The sequence below is a fragment of the Neoarius graeffei genome, chromosome 5, assembly GCF_027579695.1.
Source record: "Neoarius graeffei isolate fNeoGra1 chromosome 5, fNeoGra1.pri, whole genome shotgun sequence".
Classification (NCBI taxonomy): domain Eukaryota; kingdom Metazoa; phylum Chordata; class Actinopteri; order Siluriformes; family Ariidae; genus Neoarius; species Neoarius graeffei.
Genome location: NC_083573.1, coordinates 42242409 through 42261727, shown reverse-complemented (window position 1 = coordinate 42261727; position 19319 = coordinate 42242409). Strand labels below are relative to the sequence as shown.

Here is a 19319-nt window from a genome sequence, read left to right as displayed (position 1 = left end):
CTCCAGGGTGTACCCCGCCTTTCGCCCGTAGTCAGCTGGGATAGGCTCCAGCTTGCCTGCGACCCTGTAGGACAGGATAAAGCGGCTAGAGATAATGAGATGAGATACTTTTTGTGACATTTTTGTTTGGTGGTGTGCCGTGGGATTTTTCGAATGTAAAATATGTGCCATGGCTCAAGAAAGGTTGGGAAACACGGAGTTAACCTAACCTGCATGTCTTTGGACTGTGGGGGAAACCGGAGCACCCGGAGGAAACCCACGCGGACACGGGGAGAACATGCAAACTCCGCACAGAAAGGCTCTTGCCGGCCACGGGGCTCGAACCCGGACCTTCTTGCTGTGAGGCGACAGTGCTAACCACTACACCATCCCTTATTTTAACTTATTTTATATATTTTGTTTTAAGCATTTTAGACTTGCATATCCTGTTCCCTAGTCAGCATTTGGAAAGTTTTGATCTTTCCAGACAAATTTCAGTGGGATTTTTTGTTAATGAAGTTTAAAATCTGAGGTTTGTTTGTCCTTTTTGATATTTAGTTGCAGAATCTAATCGAAGGGTCTGAATCGTGAATCGAATTGAATCGGTGTCTTAGTGAATCGTTGCAACCCTAACCCCGATGCTCTGTTGTAACATGTCACGCCTCTGGTTGCAGAACACCGGCTCGCTATATAAAAAAAACATCAGCGTGGCTTCATGCCAGCTTTATTTATTTAATTGTAAATCACCTAAAGCCAGAATATTGAAGTGCCTTCTTTACACCAGTGTTCTGGAATATCTGTGTAAAAAGAGCTCCTGATTTCTTTAACAGTCACACACCTGTGCTTTGTCTTACAAAGTAGAATGAGGACTAATCACAGCACTTTTTTTTTCTCTCTCTTTTTTTTTAATTACAGTGAAGTACATGAGAGAAGCCACACCATATGTGAAAAAGGGTTCTCCAGTGGCAGAGATTGGCTGGGAGACCCCTCCACCTGAATCACCTCGGCTCGGCAGCCCCCACCGTGAAGTGCCCCCCAGTCCGCCTTCACTGTCCCTGCAGGGAGACTGCAGATACATCCCGCTCAAAATGTGCTACGTGACGCGGGCTATGACCATCCCTGATCCCGAAAATAGGTAAATGTACCAGTCAAAAACATCATAGGCTTCGAAAACGGGTATCAATCTAACGATATTGCAAAATAAGGTAGAAGCTTAATGTTTACATTTTCAAAGTGTAGAAAGTTTAAAAATAGACGGCCTTCCAATTTCATAAAATCGGTGAAATTTGGTTCCCTCTGAAATTTTGTCATTGTGATGTATGTTTATTTCTGTAATATCTTCAAAAAATATCTGGCCGTTCTGTTGCTGGGAAGTTATTTAATTTGAGGGGATTCCCGAGCAAATAATGTGCATGAAATCACTCGCTTCGCGCAGTCAAGCAGATGGAGGAAGTCCATGTGCACATGCGCAGGTTTACCACCTTCTTTTGGGTTTTACGGCAGCTGGCATCCAGTGTTACATTACTGCCATCTACAGTGCCTTGCAAAAGTATTTATCCCCCCCCCCCTTGGCTTTTTACCCATTTTGTTACATTACAACCTGTAATTTAAATGTTTTTAATCTGAATTTTATGTAATGGATCTGCACAAAATAGTCTAAGTTGGTGAAGTGGAATGAGGGGAAAAAAATTTAAAGTAAAAAGCTGAAAATTTGGTGTGCGCATATGTATTCACCCTCTTTGCTATGAAGCCCCTAAAAAGTTCTGGTGCAACCAGTTACCTTCAGAAGTCACATAATTGGTGAAATAAAGTCCACCTGTATGCAATCCAAGTGTCGTGTGTGTGTGTGTGTGTGTGTGTGTATATATATATATAAATACACACACCTTTTTCTGAAAGACCCCAGAGGCTGCAACACCACTAAGCAAGAGGCACCATTAACCAAACAACACCATGAAGACTAAGGAGCTTTCCAAACAAGTTGGGGACAAAGTTGTTGAGAAGTACAAGTCAGGGTTGAGGTTATACAAAAAAAAAAATCCAAATCTTTGATGACACCCCCCCCCAGCACCGTCAAATCCATCATCATCAAATGGAAAGAACATGATACCACAATAAACCTGCCAAGAGAAGGCTGCCCGGACCAGGCAAGGAGGGCATTAATCAGAGAGGCAGCACAGAGACAAAAGGTAACCCTGAAGGAGCTGCAGAGTTCCGCAGCAGAGACTGGCGTATCTGTCCATAGGACCACAATAAGCTGTACACTCCACAGAGTGGGGCTTCATGGAAGAGTGGCCAGAAAAAAAGTCATTGCTAAAGAAAATACATTTGGAGTTCGCCCAGTAGCATGTGGCAGACTCCCCAAACACATGGAAGAAGATTCTCTGGTCAACTGAAACTAAAATTTAACTTTTTGGCCATCATGGGAAATGCCATGTGTGGCACAAACCCAACACCCTGAGAACACCATTCCTACAGTGAAGCATGGTGGTGGCAGCATCATGCTGTGGGGATATTTTTCATCTGCAGGGACAGGAAAGCTGGTCAAGACTGAAGGAAAGATGGATGGCACTAAATACAGGGCAATTCTGGGAAAACCTGTTTCAGTCGGCCAAAACCTGTTTGAGACTGGGACGAAGGTTCACGTTCCAGCAGGACAATGACCCTAAACATACTGCTAAAGATATACTGGAGTGGTTTAAAGGGAAACATTTAAATGTCTTGGAATGGCCTAGTCAAAACCCAGACCTCAATCCAATTGAGAATCTGTGGTCAGACTTGAAGATTGCTGTTCACCAGTGGAACCCATCCAGTTTGAAGGAGCTGGAGCAGTTTGGTCTTGAGGAATGGGCAAAAATCCCAGTGGTTAGATGTGGCAAGCTCATAGACTTCTCCAAAGCAACTTGCAGCTGTAATTGCTGCAAAAGGTGGCTTTACAAAGTACTGACATTAGGGGGGGTGAATAGTTATGCACATTGAAGTTTTCTGTTATTTTGTCCTATTTGTTGTTTGCTTCGCAATTTAAAAAAAAAAAAAACCACATCTTTTAAAGTTGTAGGCATGTTCTGTAAATGAAATGATGCAAAATCTCAAACAATCCATTTAAATTCCAGGTTGTGAGGCAACAAAACCCAAAAAATGCCGGGGGGGGGGGGTGAATGTTTGCAAGGCACTGTACAAGTTTACCTTTGATCGTGCACTGACAGGTCCATCATTCTGTTGCTAAACGAACAGCTGATCACACCGAGGTGCTCGCTGACCGCTGATATTTATTAGTTTGGTCCTGCGTTCCCTTTCCTTTGCAACATAACGTCTTTTCTTCTCGCTTTCAGTTACTGTAGTTGGTCATTCACATTTCAATAACCCACTCATATCTTCCATTTTCCTCTCCTGTTTCAAATTTGTATCCCACAATGCCTTGCACGAACGGGGAAAGCCCACCACGTGATGCATGACGTAGTATCTTGTATTGCATTATGGTGAAGCAGGAAAAAAATAGTCGATAATTTAGGGCCATGTGGCCCTAAATTCATTAATTGTTCTATTAAAAAATTTGGAAGTCTGTGATTCAAATTCAGTAGCTTTCAGTCCATTTAAACAAAAATATTTGGGTGTCAGGGGAAAAATTCTTTTTATGACCTACACTTGAAAAATCTGAAAGTCAGGACAGCTTTAAGTTATGAGGTTTGATTCAAAGCATGAACAGGATTTTTTTTTTTTTGGGGGGGGAATGCTTGAGTTTGATCACTTAGAATTGAATTGATCTCCATTTCTCCTTTTGTAGTCTTCAAAGTGGATCAGCGCTGATAGTCTTCCCCTCAGATTCTTTGTGCTGCTGCTGTCAATATTAGCAGTATGTGGTAATTACAGCAAGGTGAATATATGGTTCCTGAGTGCAGGCCAACTCCCAACTCTTATCTTTGCTCTAATCTCTTTTCCACCTGTAAATGTAAATTGAACAAAGTAGTTAGGTGCTGGCGGCACGGTGGTGTAGTGGTTAGCGCTGTCGCCTCACAGCAAGAAGGTCCGGGTTCGAGCCCCGTGGCCGGCGAGGGCCTTTCTGTGCGGAGTTTGCATGTTCTCCCCGTGTCCGCGTGGGTTTCCTCCGGGTGCTCCGGTTTCCCCCACAGTCCAAAGACATGCAGGTTAGGTTAACTGGTGGCTCTAAATTGACCGTAGGTGTGAATGTGAGTGTGAATGGTTGTCTGTGTCTATGTGTCAGCCCTGTGATGACCTGGCGACTTGTCCAGGGTGTACCCCGCCTTTCGCCCGTAGTCAGCTGGGATAGGCTCCAGCTTGCCTGCGACCCTGTAGAACAGGATAAAGCGGCTAGAGGTAATGAGATGAGATAGTTAGGTGCTCATATTTCAGTGTCAAACATCACACTGAAAGTGATAAAGAGCACATCAAAGTTCAACAGCTTTGAAAGCTTGCTCATGGTTCACAACTGCTAGTTTCTGCCCAGCTATTCAACCACACTCACCCAAACATGTTTTGATTACAGTGGTGTGTGTGTGTGTGTTCGGAAAATGTACATTGTGGTTTGTCAGATTAACCAGAAAGTGCACAGGGAGTCTGGGAGGAAGTGATGTTTCACAGCTGAGCTGATTACTGTAGCAGAAAGATCTTTTTTCAGTGTTTTTCTTACCTGTTGTGGGCTTTACTTTGGAAACTTTCTCACCGCAAGATTCCATTCTCTTCTCATAGTCAGCGACTCCTGTAATCTTTTCATCTAATCTCAGAGTCATTATTAAAAATGACACAATCTTTAGTGCTGTGCCATTGAGAAAATTATATTATATTTTATATATATTTTTAAAAAGTGACACTTGATGAACAATCCAGATTCTGTAAAATGTTATTCAGGTTACTGTGCTGCTGTCTCACGAGTCCAGAGTCCCGGGTTCAATCCTGAACTCGTTAGCTTTCTGTTTTGGCATGTTTTCACCATGTCTGTGTGGGTTTCCTCCGAAATAGGTTCTAGCTGTGTGAATGTGTCTGCATGTGGGGGAAGTCATGGTTTAAAGGAGAACTGAAAGCAAATTTTTTTTTTTAAATTATCAAAATTCTGTTTATCTCATTTTATTAAATATAGGAACGTGTTTTTGATAGCTGTTTTGTCACTGCTATAGCAAGTTCTGAGTGTTTGAAATATGTTATGTAATCTCAGTCCATATGTCAAAGCAATGGCAGTCAACGAGATTCGCTGAGACCTGTGCGAGACATCGTAGGACGGAAGTAAAACGTACAGCGGAAATCAAAGTGACCAACATCTGCCAACGTTGTCAAAAGACGCGCGCGCCCTCTTTCGAATGCTGATGTAATCAAGCCGGAAGTTTTGTTTGTTCTGATAGCGATCAGGAAAGTTTGAAAAAAGTAGGCAGTAATCGCCATTTAAACTCGTTTTTGTGCAACGTTTCGTTTGGAAAGCAGTTTTCAAAATGGCGGCACTGATACCTGGCTGACACGTCACGTTTCGAAGTCTCGCACAAGTCTCGTGAAGATCGCGCAGATAAGCGACGCCTGCCGTGGACCAAACGCACTAAATTCAACACGGCTAAAAACCGAATAGGCCGATAAGTCGCATATTTAATCGCAGTTAGTTGCCAATACGAGTCACGATATAAGGTTACTAAAACCGAAAACGTAATTGAATAAGATGTTAATTAAGAAATAAAGCAAGTTTAAAAATGACTTCAGCTCTCCTTTTAATGGTTAGAGAAGCAACTTTGGGACCAAAAGGTCACTGGTTCAATTCCCTGAACCAGCAGGAATGGCTGAAGTGGCTTTTGAGCAAGGCACCTATCCCCCCAATTGCTCCCCAGGCTGCTGTGGGTTTGGTGTATGTCGCAGTGGATAAGAGCGTCTGCTAAATGCTGTTAATGTAACGATGTCCTCTGATACACTGCAAAAGATGGCCTTTCAAAAATAAGAAATAAAAGATTAAAACAAAGCATATTTGCTTGAATCAGGTGAAAAAAAATCTGCCAATGGAACTAGTCAAACTTGACTTGGTAAGATTTCTTAAAGTAAGATGAAAAATCTAACCTGTTTTTTGATGAAATAATTCCAAAATAAGATTGGGGAACTTATTATGCGAGACCTGATTAACTCAAAATAATCAAAATAGTTCTTATAACAAGATCGTACTTCTTACATTTAGCCATTCAAGTCATTTTTATTTATTTCATTTTAAGGGTATTTCACTTAAATTCATGACAAAGTCTTAGCAGTAAAAACTGAATTTAAGATAAATATACTAATATTAGGATTGTTAAATTCTACAACTAAGCATTGCTAGCTTAAAACATTCTCCTTTTGTGACCTGTAATTAGTAAAATACTCTAGATATGAGACCAGAGACTATCTTGAATCAAGTTGACGACACGTGTAGCATTGCAACAAGTTTTTTTTTTTTTCTCATTTCAACATTCAAACATTAAAACATCTCTTAAGATTCCACTTCCCCAGGACCTCAGGCACCAAAAAAAAAAAAAAGTCTACGCATTTTGACTTGCAGTGCTTACACAACGCCAAAGCAACAGTCATTTTGGGGGCACCGACTATTCATGTGTACGAGGGGTTTACAAGATCAGGCACACAAACAAACAAACAAAAAAACACTGAACTTAACTCACTGCATTCCAAAAAGCCCTCACTAAAACGCCCTCCACTCACTCCTAGCCTTTTTGAAGGCACTTGTCTGGTCTAGAGTCTGTACAGCATCTAGAAGGAGCTCACTCTGAATGACTGAGTAAACAGTCGCAGTAAACTAAGGATATGCAAGGTGACCAAACGTCTACGCATTTTGACTTGCAGTGCTTACACAACGCCAAAGCGACAGTGCGTTTTGGGGGCACTGACTATTTGTTTTTGTTTGTTTATTTTTTTGTTTGGTGCCTGATCTTGTAAACCCCTTATATACATAAAAAAAAAAAAAAAAACTCAAGTGGGTGGGAAAAAAACAAACCACTGAACTTGTCCTCCACTCACTCATAGCCTTTTTGAAGGCACTTGTCTGGTCTAGAGTGTAATGAAAGATTCAAAGATTTCAGTAAAGTTCATTTATTCCCAAAACAAGCATACCTTTTTTTTTTCTTGAAACAAGATGAACCGCTTAAACTCTTCCGGATACAAGATCGCGGATACAAGCGGCCGAAATGAGTTTCCTTCGCAGGGTGGCTGGGCGCTCCCTTAGAGATAGGGTGAGAAGCACAGTCGCTCGGGAGGAGCTCGGAGTAGAGCCGCTGCTCCTCCACATCGAGAGGAACCAGCTGAGGTGGCTCGGGCATCTTTTTCGGATGCCTCCTGGACGCCTCCCTGGGGAGGTGTTCCAGGCATGTCCCCCCGGGAGGAGGCCCCGGGGAAGACCCAGGACACGCTGGAGGGACTATGTCTCTCGGCTGGCCTGGGAACGCCTCGGTGTTCTTCCCGAGGAGCTGACCGAGGTGTCTGGGGAAAGGGAAGTTTGGGCTTCCATGCTTAGACTGCTGCCTCCGCGACCTGGTCCCGGATAAAGCGGAAGAAGACGAGACGAGACAAGACGAACCGCATTTGACAAATGTCCAAAATGTACTTACTTGTTTTTTAAAAAAAAAAACTTGTTTTATTTTCAAAGGTGCTCCAAATAAGACTTTTTCAAGACATTTTGTCTATACAAGATTTTCAAGATGGACTGTCTAAAAACTAGCCTTTCTAGCTAAATGAGGTTTTGCTTGTTGGGCAATTATGTCTTATAATAAGGGTGGCTAGATGTTTTGACTTGAAAATAGACAAATAAACCTCCTAAGATTTTTATTTTTCGCAGTGTAGACTGACGGCTCATTCGGTGTGTGTGTGTGTGTGTTGCCCCTTTTCCACCAAAGCAGTTCCAGGGCTGGTTCGGGGCCAGTGCTTAGTTTGGAACCGGGTTTTCTGTTTCCACTGACAAAGAACTGGCTCTGGGGCCAGAAAAACCGGTTCCAGGCTAGCACCAACTCTCTGCTGGGCCAGAGGAAAGAACCGCTTACGTCAGCGGGGCGGCGGAGTTGTTAAGACCGACAACAATAACAAGACCGCAAAAGATCGCCATTTTTAAGCGACGAGAAGCAGCAGCTGTACAAACGCGAAGTCATCCATTATTATTATTGTTGTTGCTGCTTCTTCCGTGTTGTTTTTGCTTTGATATTCGCGCCAAGGTTTATGCAAACGTAGCGACGTAACTGACGTATACAGCGACGTAATGACGTGTCTTCTCTTAGCACCGCGAGCGATGGAAAAGCAAACTGGTTCTCAGCTGGCTCGCAAGTTGAACGAGTTGTGAACCAGCACCAGCACTGGAACTGAACCAGCCCTGGAACTGATTTGGTGGAAAAGGGGTATGTGTGTGTGTGTGTGTGTGTGTGTGTGTGTTCCCATGACTCTGGTCAGGATAATATGGTTATTGAACATGAATAAATGTCCCATACTGGCCTGAATGTGTGGTATGGGTGTATTCCCTTGTGGTGACCAAGAGAGAGGCTTTATTCCCCCCCCCCCCCCCCCCCCCCCCAAGCACACGATGTCATCCATCTTCCTCCTTTTGCAGCTGACAGCAGGGTCAGCTCCACTCATCCTGTCTTATTTCAATTTTTACACATTTACGTAGCCTCATCTCGAGACGGACAGTAAATCCATCAGCATTCCTGCCTAGAAGCATCATCGCTGTTGACGAAATCCACCTCCTGCCACAGGTTACAAGAGAATTGCTATCAAACTTTTTGCCACCAAATGCATCAGGAATAAATATAGCTCGAAAATGACCTCCTTGCCATCACCGCGCACTTCATCTGATTTTTCTCTCCTTGACATGCGCCGTGTATCTGACACGGGAAATTTACACAGCCGTTTTGTGTAGGAGAGATGAATTTGGACAGTAGATGGGACAGGAGGTGCTCCTGCTGACGGATTTATCACAGGCTTCCTCTTCCTGTTTGTGTCTGTGGCCCTTGTTTGGTTTGGACACGTGTCATGTTTGAAACTCGGATTAAAAATAGCTCATCTTTATATTTAAAGCCAGTGAATATGACATCAGAGTTTGAGATGATAATGGACAATTTGACTCGTCCTCCTAAAATAAGTTCCACCATCTATCAAGGTTTTTCCTCTGCTCGTTTATCCACAAGCCTCCGTCTTATGCTTATGCTTAATGATCTGTTGTTGGCATAATTACAGAAGGACAGGGACTGAGGTGGCTTCCATGATCAGATCTTTGTTTTTATTCCTTAAAGTTTTACCATGTGGAAAAGAAAGCCTCTTCTGTAACCATGAAAGGCATATAAAAACATTTACCCTTGATTGATGTACTTCCTCGAGTTGGCTCAGACATCCTGAAGGGCCTTGAGATTTCCCACATCATGGCTGGATGGGAGAGAACTCCTTGGGCCGGTCCAAGAACTGCTGTCCCGCAGACGGACACAAACACTCCATTCCGCTCCTTTTGGCTCCTGTTCCCACTCAGCCTCCCAACACTCCATCTTAATAAAGCAGAACTATTTTTACCAGCAGGGTACAGCTGGAAATGATAACTCTAACTTGCTGGATAGGTTAAAGCTCCCTACGAGATATGATGTATGAGTCAGGCATGGATCACTGTGAAGTTCTGCTGACTTCCTGCATATCGTGAACGGAGTTAATACCTTGGTGATCTTTCTTCAGTCAGAATTCATGTCCTTTGTAGACAGTTGATCCAATCTTTTATGTCCAGCATCCCAGTTTTCTAGGTCTTCAAGAAATGTGTTCACTTTGTGTGATTTATTTATTTATTTTTTTAAATGAAATGGACAAACCAAGTTCATCTTGAATTTCCTGCCTGTGAAACTGTGGTCACAACCCAGTTCACTCAAACACTGTCAAATCCTTCATTCATTCATCTTCAGGAACCACTTTAGACTGGTGCAGGGTCATGGTGGATCTGGAGCCTGTACTGGCAATTGCTGAGCTCAAGGTGGCATTACACCCTGAATGGGATGCCAGTCCATTGCAGGGCACCACGTACACACACGTTCACCACCAAGGGCAATGTTTAACAAAATTTAACACTTGCTGCTATGGTTTTTGAACAGTGGGAAGAAACCAGTGAACCCAGAGAAAACTCGGGTGGACATGTGGGGAACTTTTCAGTGTTCATCTTTTTGTTTTTTATTTGACATGATATGCATAATTTTTTTTTTTAAATTTAATAATCTCAGTACAAGCACTCGCACCACAAAGCTGAACAAGTTCCAGTTTGAAGAAAGTCTATGAACAACCCTTTTCCCAGCATCAGTGACGTACACTATCTGACCAGAATTTTGTGGACACCTGACCATCACACCCATATGTGGGTCCTCACCAAACTGTAGCTGTAGCTTTCCCATCACTGGAACCAAGAGGCCCAAACCAGTTTCTGTGGGACGATGCCCCTGTGCACAAATACCCCTTTTCCACCAAATCAGTTCCAGGGCTGGTTCGGTGCTGGTGCTGGTTCACAACTTGCGAGCCAGCTGAGAACCAGTTTGCTTTTCCATAGCTTGTGGTGGTAAGGGGAGCCACGTCATTACGTCGCTGTATACATCAGTTACGTCGCTGTATACATCAGTCACGTTGCTACGTTTGCATAAACCTTGGCGCGAATATCGAAGCAAAAACAACACGGAAGAAGCAGCAGCAGCAGCAACAACAACAATAATAATAATAATGGATGACTTCGCGTTTGTACAGCTGCTGCTTCTTGTCGCTTAAAAATGGCGATCTTTCGCGGTCTTGCTATTCTTGTTGGTCTTAACAACTCCACCCCCCGCTGATGTAAGCGGTTCTTTCCTCTGGCCCAGCAGAGAGTTGGTGCTAGCCTGGAACCGTTTTTTTGGGCCCCAGAGCCAGTTCTTTCAGTGGAAACAGAAAACCCGGTTCCATACTAAGCACTGGCCCCGAACCAGCCCTGGAACTGCTTTGGTGGAAAAGGGGCAAAAGTGGGGTCCATGAAGGCATGGTTTGCCAAGGTTGGAGTGGAAGAACTCGAGTGACCTGTGCACAGCCCTGACCTCAACCCCGCTGAACACCTTTGGGATGAACTGGAACTCTGACTGCACCCCAGGCCTCCTCAGTGGACATCAGTGCCTGACCACGTTGTGGCTGTGAATGAGTGTAAATCCCCACAGCCACCAACCTGTCCTTCCCAGAAGTAGTAGTGGTGGTGGTGGTTACAGCAAAGTGTGGAATAAATTTGGAATGGGATGTTTTCAGAAAGCACATACAGTAGATGTCACTGGTCCTGCGTCCACATACTTTTGTCCGGATAGTGTACAAACAGGAAGTTGAATCAGTCACGTTACTTGGTATGTGGATGGCTTCGACACGTGGTGTGAACCAATCCATGGTTCGGTTTAAGCGAACCCCAGGCTGTCATTTTCAAGCAGGCCAGGGATTGGCTCTCTGAAGCCCTCCCAGGCTTAAAATCCAGATTGTTAAGACTCCATCCCTTTTTTTTTTTTCTTTTTCTCTGTTTTCGTATTAGTGGTTTTGTGGCGCAGAGAGCTGATGCAATTTTGTTTCTTCGTTCTTGATTAGAAACCTAGAAGCTTGTATCCAAATCAGCTGCCTTTAAGACACCAAGTCTGTTTATGGAATGAAAAGTAACACGGTGGTCATAACGTACACCTGTAATAAACATGCAGAAAGCTGCCTGGTGCAGCGGCGGGCTGTGTTTCACGTCTTTGTTCATTCTGCAGGCACTTGGAGCTACATTCTCCTGACGCAAAGCACACGGTGGTGTTGCGGTGTTTGGACACCAGTTCAGCTCAGGCCTGGTTCGAGTCCATGCAGTCTGCTACCATTAACCTCATGAACAAGGTGATGTCTGAGCTCAGTGAAGCAGCCAGGAACGGCATCGGGGCGAGTCATGAGCTACGCCACCTCGGCTGGCTGGCAGAGAAGGTTAGTGTGTGCAGAGATGTTTGGTATGTGAATGCTGGTTCTTCGTAGCAGACGATTTTATATTATATTGTATTCCATTATTTTCATCTTCTGTGCAAAGCAGCCAGGGACAGCCAATAGTTTAATATAGTCACATGATTTGGAGCGGTTTTGAAATGTTACTGTGCAACACTGGGATATTTTTTTTTGAGTTTAACTGCAAAAAGGGTGCCGACTTTTAATGAGCGAGAGGATACGTGTCCTTCACTGTGACTGATGGTGAAGCATGGAGTGGAGAGAAATGGATAGAGTAACGTGCAGGAAGGTAACGAATTTATGTACTAATCAAGATGCAAGTGTATTTTAGCCCGGAGTGAAGTCTTTTTATGTGAAGACAAAAAATTGCAGCAGTGCTGCGGTCTGATTTGTGTTTGTTAGAAGTCAAGTCTCCCTAGGTCACCTTGAACTCGTATCCTGCTGGCTTTAAAGGATTATGTGCAGAGTTTGACTCATCAGTATGAATCAGGAACGAAGCGTTCTAGAGAGGACGGTAACACTGTATGGGCTGATTTCGAAACCATGACTGAAATTTCCTGGCTGTATTCTCCAAAGCTGAGTAAATTTCACATGATGAGGTCATGGAGATGTCGCAATGGTGTTTTCCTGCGACAGGGCTGGGTTTTAAATAGACTCTGCAGGAATGAAGGAATCGGAAATCGCTCAGTTTATTGGTCTGTAACTGAATGGTTTATCTTGAACAAATGTGACTTTGCGTTTCTTTTGTTTTAGGGCTTTAAGCACTTGTTGTAAAGTCCACTGTGTGTTGGTAAAATAATTTGCTTTTTAAGCTGTTCCATTGGTGTGTGTGTATAAAATCAGTTGTGGTCAGAAGTTTACATACAGTGATATGTGAAGGTTATCTTGGATATGAATGTCATGGGGCGGTACGGTGGTGTAGTTGTTAGCGCTGTCGCCTCACAGCAAGAAGGTCCGGGTTTGAGCCCCGGGGCCGGCGAGGGCCTTTCTGTGCGGAGTTTGCATGTTCTCCCCGTGTCCGCGTGGGTTTCCTCCGGGTGCTCCGGTTTCCCCCACAGTCCAAAGACATGCAGGTTAGGTTAACTGGTGACTCTAAATTGACCGTAGGTGTGAATGTGAGTGTGAATGGTTGTCTGTGTCTATGTGTCGGCCCTGTGATGACCTGGCGACTTGTCCAGGGTGTACCCCGCCTTTCGCCCGTAGTCAGCTGGGATAGGCTCCAGCTTGCCTGCGACCCTGTAGAACAGGATAAAGCGGCTAGAGATAATGAGATGAGATGAATGTCATGTCAGTATTTGGGCTTTCAGTAATTTCTTTGAACTGTTCTTTTTCTCTGGCAGAATGATTGTACAGCATACATCTTGAATTAAAAAATATATATATTTTAATAAAAAAGGTTTTAATTTTCTTTGGGTTTTCTGAAATCAACACGGTCAAAATTATACATACATTTACATACGTTCACTTAGATTATTAATTCACAGGAGCTGAAACTTCTCAAATGCCTCTTATCTTGCAAAGGCCAAGGTTTCTTAACTTCCTGTTAGTGATCATGATTGAGTACAGCTGGTAGCTTCTGTGTGCCTTCATAAAAAGGGTTTGTTTAGAGCACCCATTGGATTGACAAACAGTAAAATGGGAAAGTCCAAGGAGCTCAGCGCAGATCTGAGAAAGAGGATCGCAGATGTACACAACTCCGGAATGCCTCTTGGAGCCATTTCTAAACAACTGCAAAATTCCAAGATCAGTTCAAACAATTGTATGCAAGTTACTGTGAGGTGTCGTCACTTTGCCAAGCCACTTTACTTCAAGAAAACCCAAACTGTCACCCTCAGGTTTGGATGGTCAAGAACAACCTGGGAACCACCATGGCACAGCCCTGCCATGAACTGGAAGCTGATGGAACACTGTCTACAGTTCAGATCACCATGGACTAAGAGGCTGCTATCCAAGAAATAACCCCCTGCTCCAAAATTGACACCTTCAGGCTTAACTAATGTTTGAAGCTGACCACATGGACAAAGAAAAAAGCCTTCTGGAGGATAGCTGTATGGTCAGATGAGACAAAAACTGAGTTGTTTGGCCACAATGACCACCATGTACAGAGGGGCACTGTACCAGCTGGTGGTGGTGGTGGTGGTGGTAGGATCATCATGCTCTGGGGCTGTTTTGCTGCCAGTGAAACTGGTTCATTGCATATAGTGGATGGAATAATGAAGAAGGAGGACTACCTCAGAATTCTTCAGCATAAACCATCAGAAACTTGAACACGACTTGGGAGTTACAGCAGGACAATGAACCCAAACATGCATCAGAGCTGGTTGTGGAGGATAAAGCAGGCTAACATTAAGCTTAAAACAAGTCCTGACTTCAACCCTATTGAAAATATATGGACCGTGCTTATAAGTCGAGTCCATGCCAAGAAAAAAAAAAAAATTTCCAATAACCAATTCTACCATGAAGAGTCGTGAAATATCCAACCAGAATTCTGCCAGAAGCTTGTTCATGGTAAACAAAAATGTTTGGTTAAGGTGAATCTTGGGCCATTATTAAAAAATGTTCTGTTTCTGGTCCACCGGCCGGGCGAGTGCCGTTTGTGCGGGTGAAAAAATTTTTTTTTTTAATGCTGGTTTTTCGAAATTTTTTTCGGGTTCGTAAATCTAAAATCGAACTTGACATTTCCGCATTCCCAGGGCTTTCCACTGAGGCTCATACTAGCCAGCCATGACAAATAAGTAGCCGGGGGGGAGTAAACACAAAATAAACTCCTGTGCACGCAGTTCCCAGGGTTAAATGTATTTTCCACAGACCATTTATTTATTCACTTTACTCAAATACAAAATAAAATGGCAGTAAATCTTCTTTCTTTTCTTGCGTATTGCATCATGAGGCGTTCCTGGCTTGTAAATCTCTTATTTTCGGTGCATGACACATTCATGCAACTGAGTGCGCGCGCACACCGCATGTCGGGGCGCGGATGAGTTACTCTCCCTTGGTCAACGGTTCAGTTTGACATTATTGTCAGTCCGTTAGATAAACATTTAATTTTATTAAAATCGAAAATTAATATTTAGAGCCTGTGGGCTACAAAAATAGTCATTAAAGTAGCCGGCTGGACTTAATTGTGTAGTCGGCTGTATGGCCGGCAGCCGGCGCTTGTGGAAAGCCCTGTCAAATCAGCTCTGCGCATGCGCCGTGCGGCACAAAAAAAACGGCAGCCACCATGAAGGAAGGAGATCCGGAGTTTTCAAACATTTGCTTAAGTGTGAAATCGCAAAATGGTATTCTAGCGAACCACAAAATAGTAAAGATTCAGAAAAACAAATCATTCAGTGATCATTTTAATAGTGTAATTTCATCCGAACTCGGCCTAACGCTCGATTTAGAACTACAAAAAGTCCGCGTGTCGGACATTTTAAGTACCTTTGTAAAAGTTTTGCAAATGTTGCAGTCATCATTTAAAATGCTAACTTAAAGTTTTTGTACAAGTTTCAGTTGATTAAACCGTCATATTTTATTAAATGTGTCTGCTTTTGTAATAAAAAAAAAGTACTGAAAGAAAAAGCAAACACAGCATTGCGATTTCTTATCCATCTATATATAATAAAAAAAAAATAAATAAAATAAAAAAATAAATCCCTCCCTCCCGACTGAAATTTTTTTTGCCCACCCGGTGGACAGGAAACGGGGTTTTTTTTTAAGGATGGCCTTGCGAAGAGACATTTTTCCCAAATATAAGGTGTGCTGTGTGTAGATTTTTGACCCTGTGTTGATTTCAGAAAACCCAAAGAAAATTAAAGCATGTGCACCAAGTTCTAGTGGGGTGTGAGTGAGGTGTTTTTTTTTTTTTTCTTTTTTTAATTAAAGATGTATGCTGTACATTCTGCCACAGAAAAAGAACAGTTCAAAGAAATTACCGAAAGCCCAAATATTGCCATGCAAACTCCACATAGAAAGGCCCTGTCGGCCTCTGGGCTCAAACCCAGAACCTTCTTGCTGTTAGGCGACAGTGCTAACCACTACACCACCATGCCGCTTTTTAAAATTAATTTGTATATAATGGTTTTTTTTAAAAAAAATTAATTTAATTAAAGTTCTCGACTATAGTATTGTGGACACAGAGATTTCCATCGTTCTGTCTGGTCTCTTCAACCCAGTCTTAGCAGCTGATGGCAGCTCAGTTTGGCTACGTTTGCCTCCGTTTTCGACTCCCCTTTTTGTAGAAACTCTCTTAGCTGTGGCCTGGCAGAGGTAGCGAAGGCCTTCACTATGCTATAAGCAGGTTGGCTATCCACCTCTTCTCTTACTTCTTTTTAATGAGTTCTCTCTTACTGTCTCTTATTACCAAGCTGTCAGGCTCTTGATGAATAATTATAAGGGGAGAAAAGCCTCCAAGAGCCCAAAGACTGTAACCTAGTTCCCTTTGCAACGTGTGTGTGTGTGGCCCTGCCAGTGTCTCTTTTAGCTTGCCCTGTGAAAAGCACACTGCTTGACATCGCCTGGTCTACTCAAATCACCACTCATCAATTTTTTTTTTTTTAAATTTGCCTTATATTTTGCTCATCCCCCCCTCCCCCAAATTTATTCCATGCTCCAATCATTTACAGCAGTGCTGGTTAATTTTCTTTCCCAGGGCAGTGGATGATGTGGTTATCCATCGTTTTTTGATCGGGTGAGTCATTCACTGTCCTCTATATTTACAGAAAGTACCATACGCTATATTTTTAAACGTGCCATTAGACGAGCACTTAAAGAAATAATTTACTCCTCATAGCTGTCATGACGAAGGAAGATCACAGTTTGAGGCTTTACTTTGGAAAATGGGTATTGTAGCCAGATGCGTCTCGCCTCGAGCACTTCCCACAGAGACTCGCTGCTTTGATGGGAGTCATCAAAGAATCTCTTACATGAATGAATCAATCACATCACATGGAAATACTCCTCCAGTGTGCACTGCTGCTTTGTGTCCAGGGCTATCGAGATCCACCGCAGCCCTCAACTGGATAAGCTGTTATAGATCGTTAAGAATGCATGAATGTTGGATATGAGCATCAGGTTGTTAAAATATGCATGAATCCAGCCGATTCAGAGATTCTTCTGCCAGCGACTTTTGGTGGCCATCTGTTGAACATACTGCTTTCTTTGTCCAAACATCTTAGAAAAACGAAGTAAATAACGAATACTTTCCATCTATGTGGCTGTGTTTGCGTTTCAGACGGAGAGCGAGAGGCCACGCTGGAAGCCAGTGGTGGTTGTGGTGACTGACAAAGACCTGATGCTGTATGACAGCATGACACGTATGAAGGAGAACTGGCTGAACCCAGCACACACGTATCCTCTACTTTCTACCCGGTATTTTGCACGCACGCACGCGCGCACACACCTTCTGCAAGATATATCTATAATAAAAGCACACATCGTGATAACTTGCGTTTCCCTGAAACAGACATGCACCCACTAACTTGTCCAGAAACAACAGACTCCACTAGATAACTCAACAAACGCACATTATATGCTTGCGGCCATGACATCTCACACACACTTTATCCATCAGTACAGACTCCCCCAATAAACTCCAGCCCTTGTGCCTGAAAGGCACTTCCACCTGCACCTGCCAAAATGCTCCTTACTCTCTGTGAGCCAGTTTTCTGGAAAGGGTAAACGTAATACTAGGCTACAATTTCTCGACAGAAATCTTCCGTATGGTCCTGGCTTAAGCCGCGTCTAGCTAATCAGCCTTTTACAGTCCAACATGAAAGCCTTTTACAGAACCCCAATGTTTTCTGCATGTCTTGAAGAGACAATATTGCAGAGTATTGTAAACGTACAGCACTGGTGAACTCTGGACACATTTGATGACCTCAGTATTAAAGTTTCTATCTAGCATTTTGCTTTCAGGTGAGTTTAAACCACATAAAACAACTGCTTCATTTCTGGGGGATGTTTTTCTCCTGAGATGTGTGTGGGTGTTTTTAATTTTATTTTTTTAATACAACCCCGATTCCAAAAAAGTTGGGACAATGTACAAATTGTAAATAAAAACGGAATGCAATAATTTACAAATCTCAAAAACTGATATTGTATTCACAATAGAACATAGACAACATATCAAATGTCGAAAGTGAGACATTTTGAAATTTCATGCCAAATATTGGCTCCTTTGAAATTTCATGACAGCAACACATCTCAAAAAAGTTGGGACAGGGGCAATAAGAGGCTGGAAAAGTTAAAGGTACAAAAAAGGAACAGCTGGAGGACCAAATTGCAACTCATTAGGTCAATTGGCAATAGGTCATTAACATGACTGGGTATAAAAAGAGCATCTTGGAGTGGCAGCGGCTCTCAGAAGTAAAGATGGGAAGAGGATCACCAATCCCCCTAATTCTGCACCGACAAATAGTGGAGCAATATCAGAAAGGAGTTCGACAGTGTAAAATTGCAAAGAGTTTGAACATATCATCATCTACAGTGCATAATATCAAAAGATTCAGAGAATCTGGAAGAATCTCTGTGCGTAAGGGTCAAGGCTGGAAAACCATACTTAGACGGCACTGCATCACATACAGGCATGCTTCTGTATTGGAAATCACAAAATGGGCTGAGGAATATTTCCAGAGAACATTATCTGTGAACACAATTCACCATGCCATCCGCCGTTGCCAGCTAAAACTCTATAGTTCAAAGAAAAAGCCGTATCTAAACATGATCCAGAAGCGCAGACGTCTTCTCTGGGCCAAGGCTCATTTAAAATGGTTTGTGGCAAAGTGGAAAACTGTTCTGTGGTCAGACGAATCAAAATTTGAAGTTCTTTATGGAAATCAGGGACGCCGTGTCATTCGGACTAAAGAGGAGAAGGACGACCCAAGTTGTTATCAGCGCTCAGTTCAGAAGCCTGCATCTCTGATGGTATGGGGTTGCATTAATGCGTGTGGCATGGGCAGCTTACACATCTGGAAAGACACCATCAATGCTGAAAGGTATATCCAGGTTCTAGAGCAACATATGCTCCCATCCAGACGACGTCTCTTTCAGGGAAGACCTTGCGTTTTCCAACATGACAATGCCAAACCACATACTGCATCAATTACAGCATCATGGCTGCGTAGAAGAAGGGTCCGGGTACTGAACTGGCCAGCCTGCAGTCCAGATCTTTCACCCATAGAAAACATTTGGCGCATCATAAAACGGAAGATACGACAAAAAAGACCGAAGACAGTTGAGCAACTAGAATCCTACATTAGACAAGAATGGGTTAACATTCCTATCCCTAAACTTGAGCAGCTTGTCTCCTCAGTCCCCAGATGTTTACAGACTGTTGTAAAGAGAAAAGGGGATGTCTCACAGTGGTAAACATGGCCTTGTCCCAACTTTTTTGAGATGTGTTGTCATGAAAT

The 19319-nt window shown here is 43.1% G+C and overlaps 1 protein-coding gene across 1 annotated transcript in view; it reads left to right on the top strand.

Moving 5' to 3' along the window:
• Window positions 1–19319, top strand: part of sntb1 (syntrophin, basic 1) — a 75281-nt gene that overhangs the window by 40611 nt on the left and 15351 nt on the right. Inside the window, exons 2-4 of the mRNA XM_060921736.1 lie at window positions 895–1114; window positions 11706–11910; window positions 17141–17277. Coding sequence (XP_060777719.1) covers window positions 895–1114; window positions 11706–11910; window positions 17141–17277 — 562 coding nt within the window. The remainder of the gene's footprint in view (window positions 1–894; window positions 1115–11705; window positions 11911–17140; window positions 17278–19319) is intronic.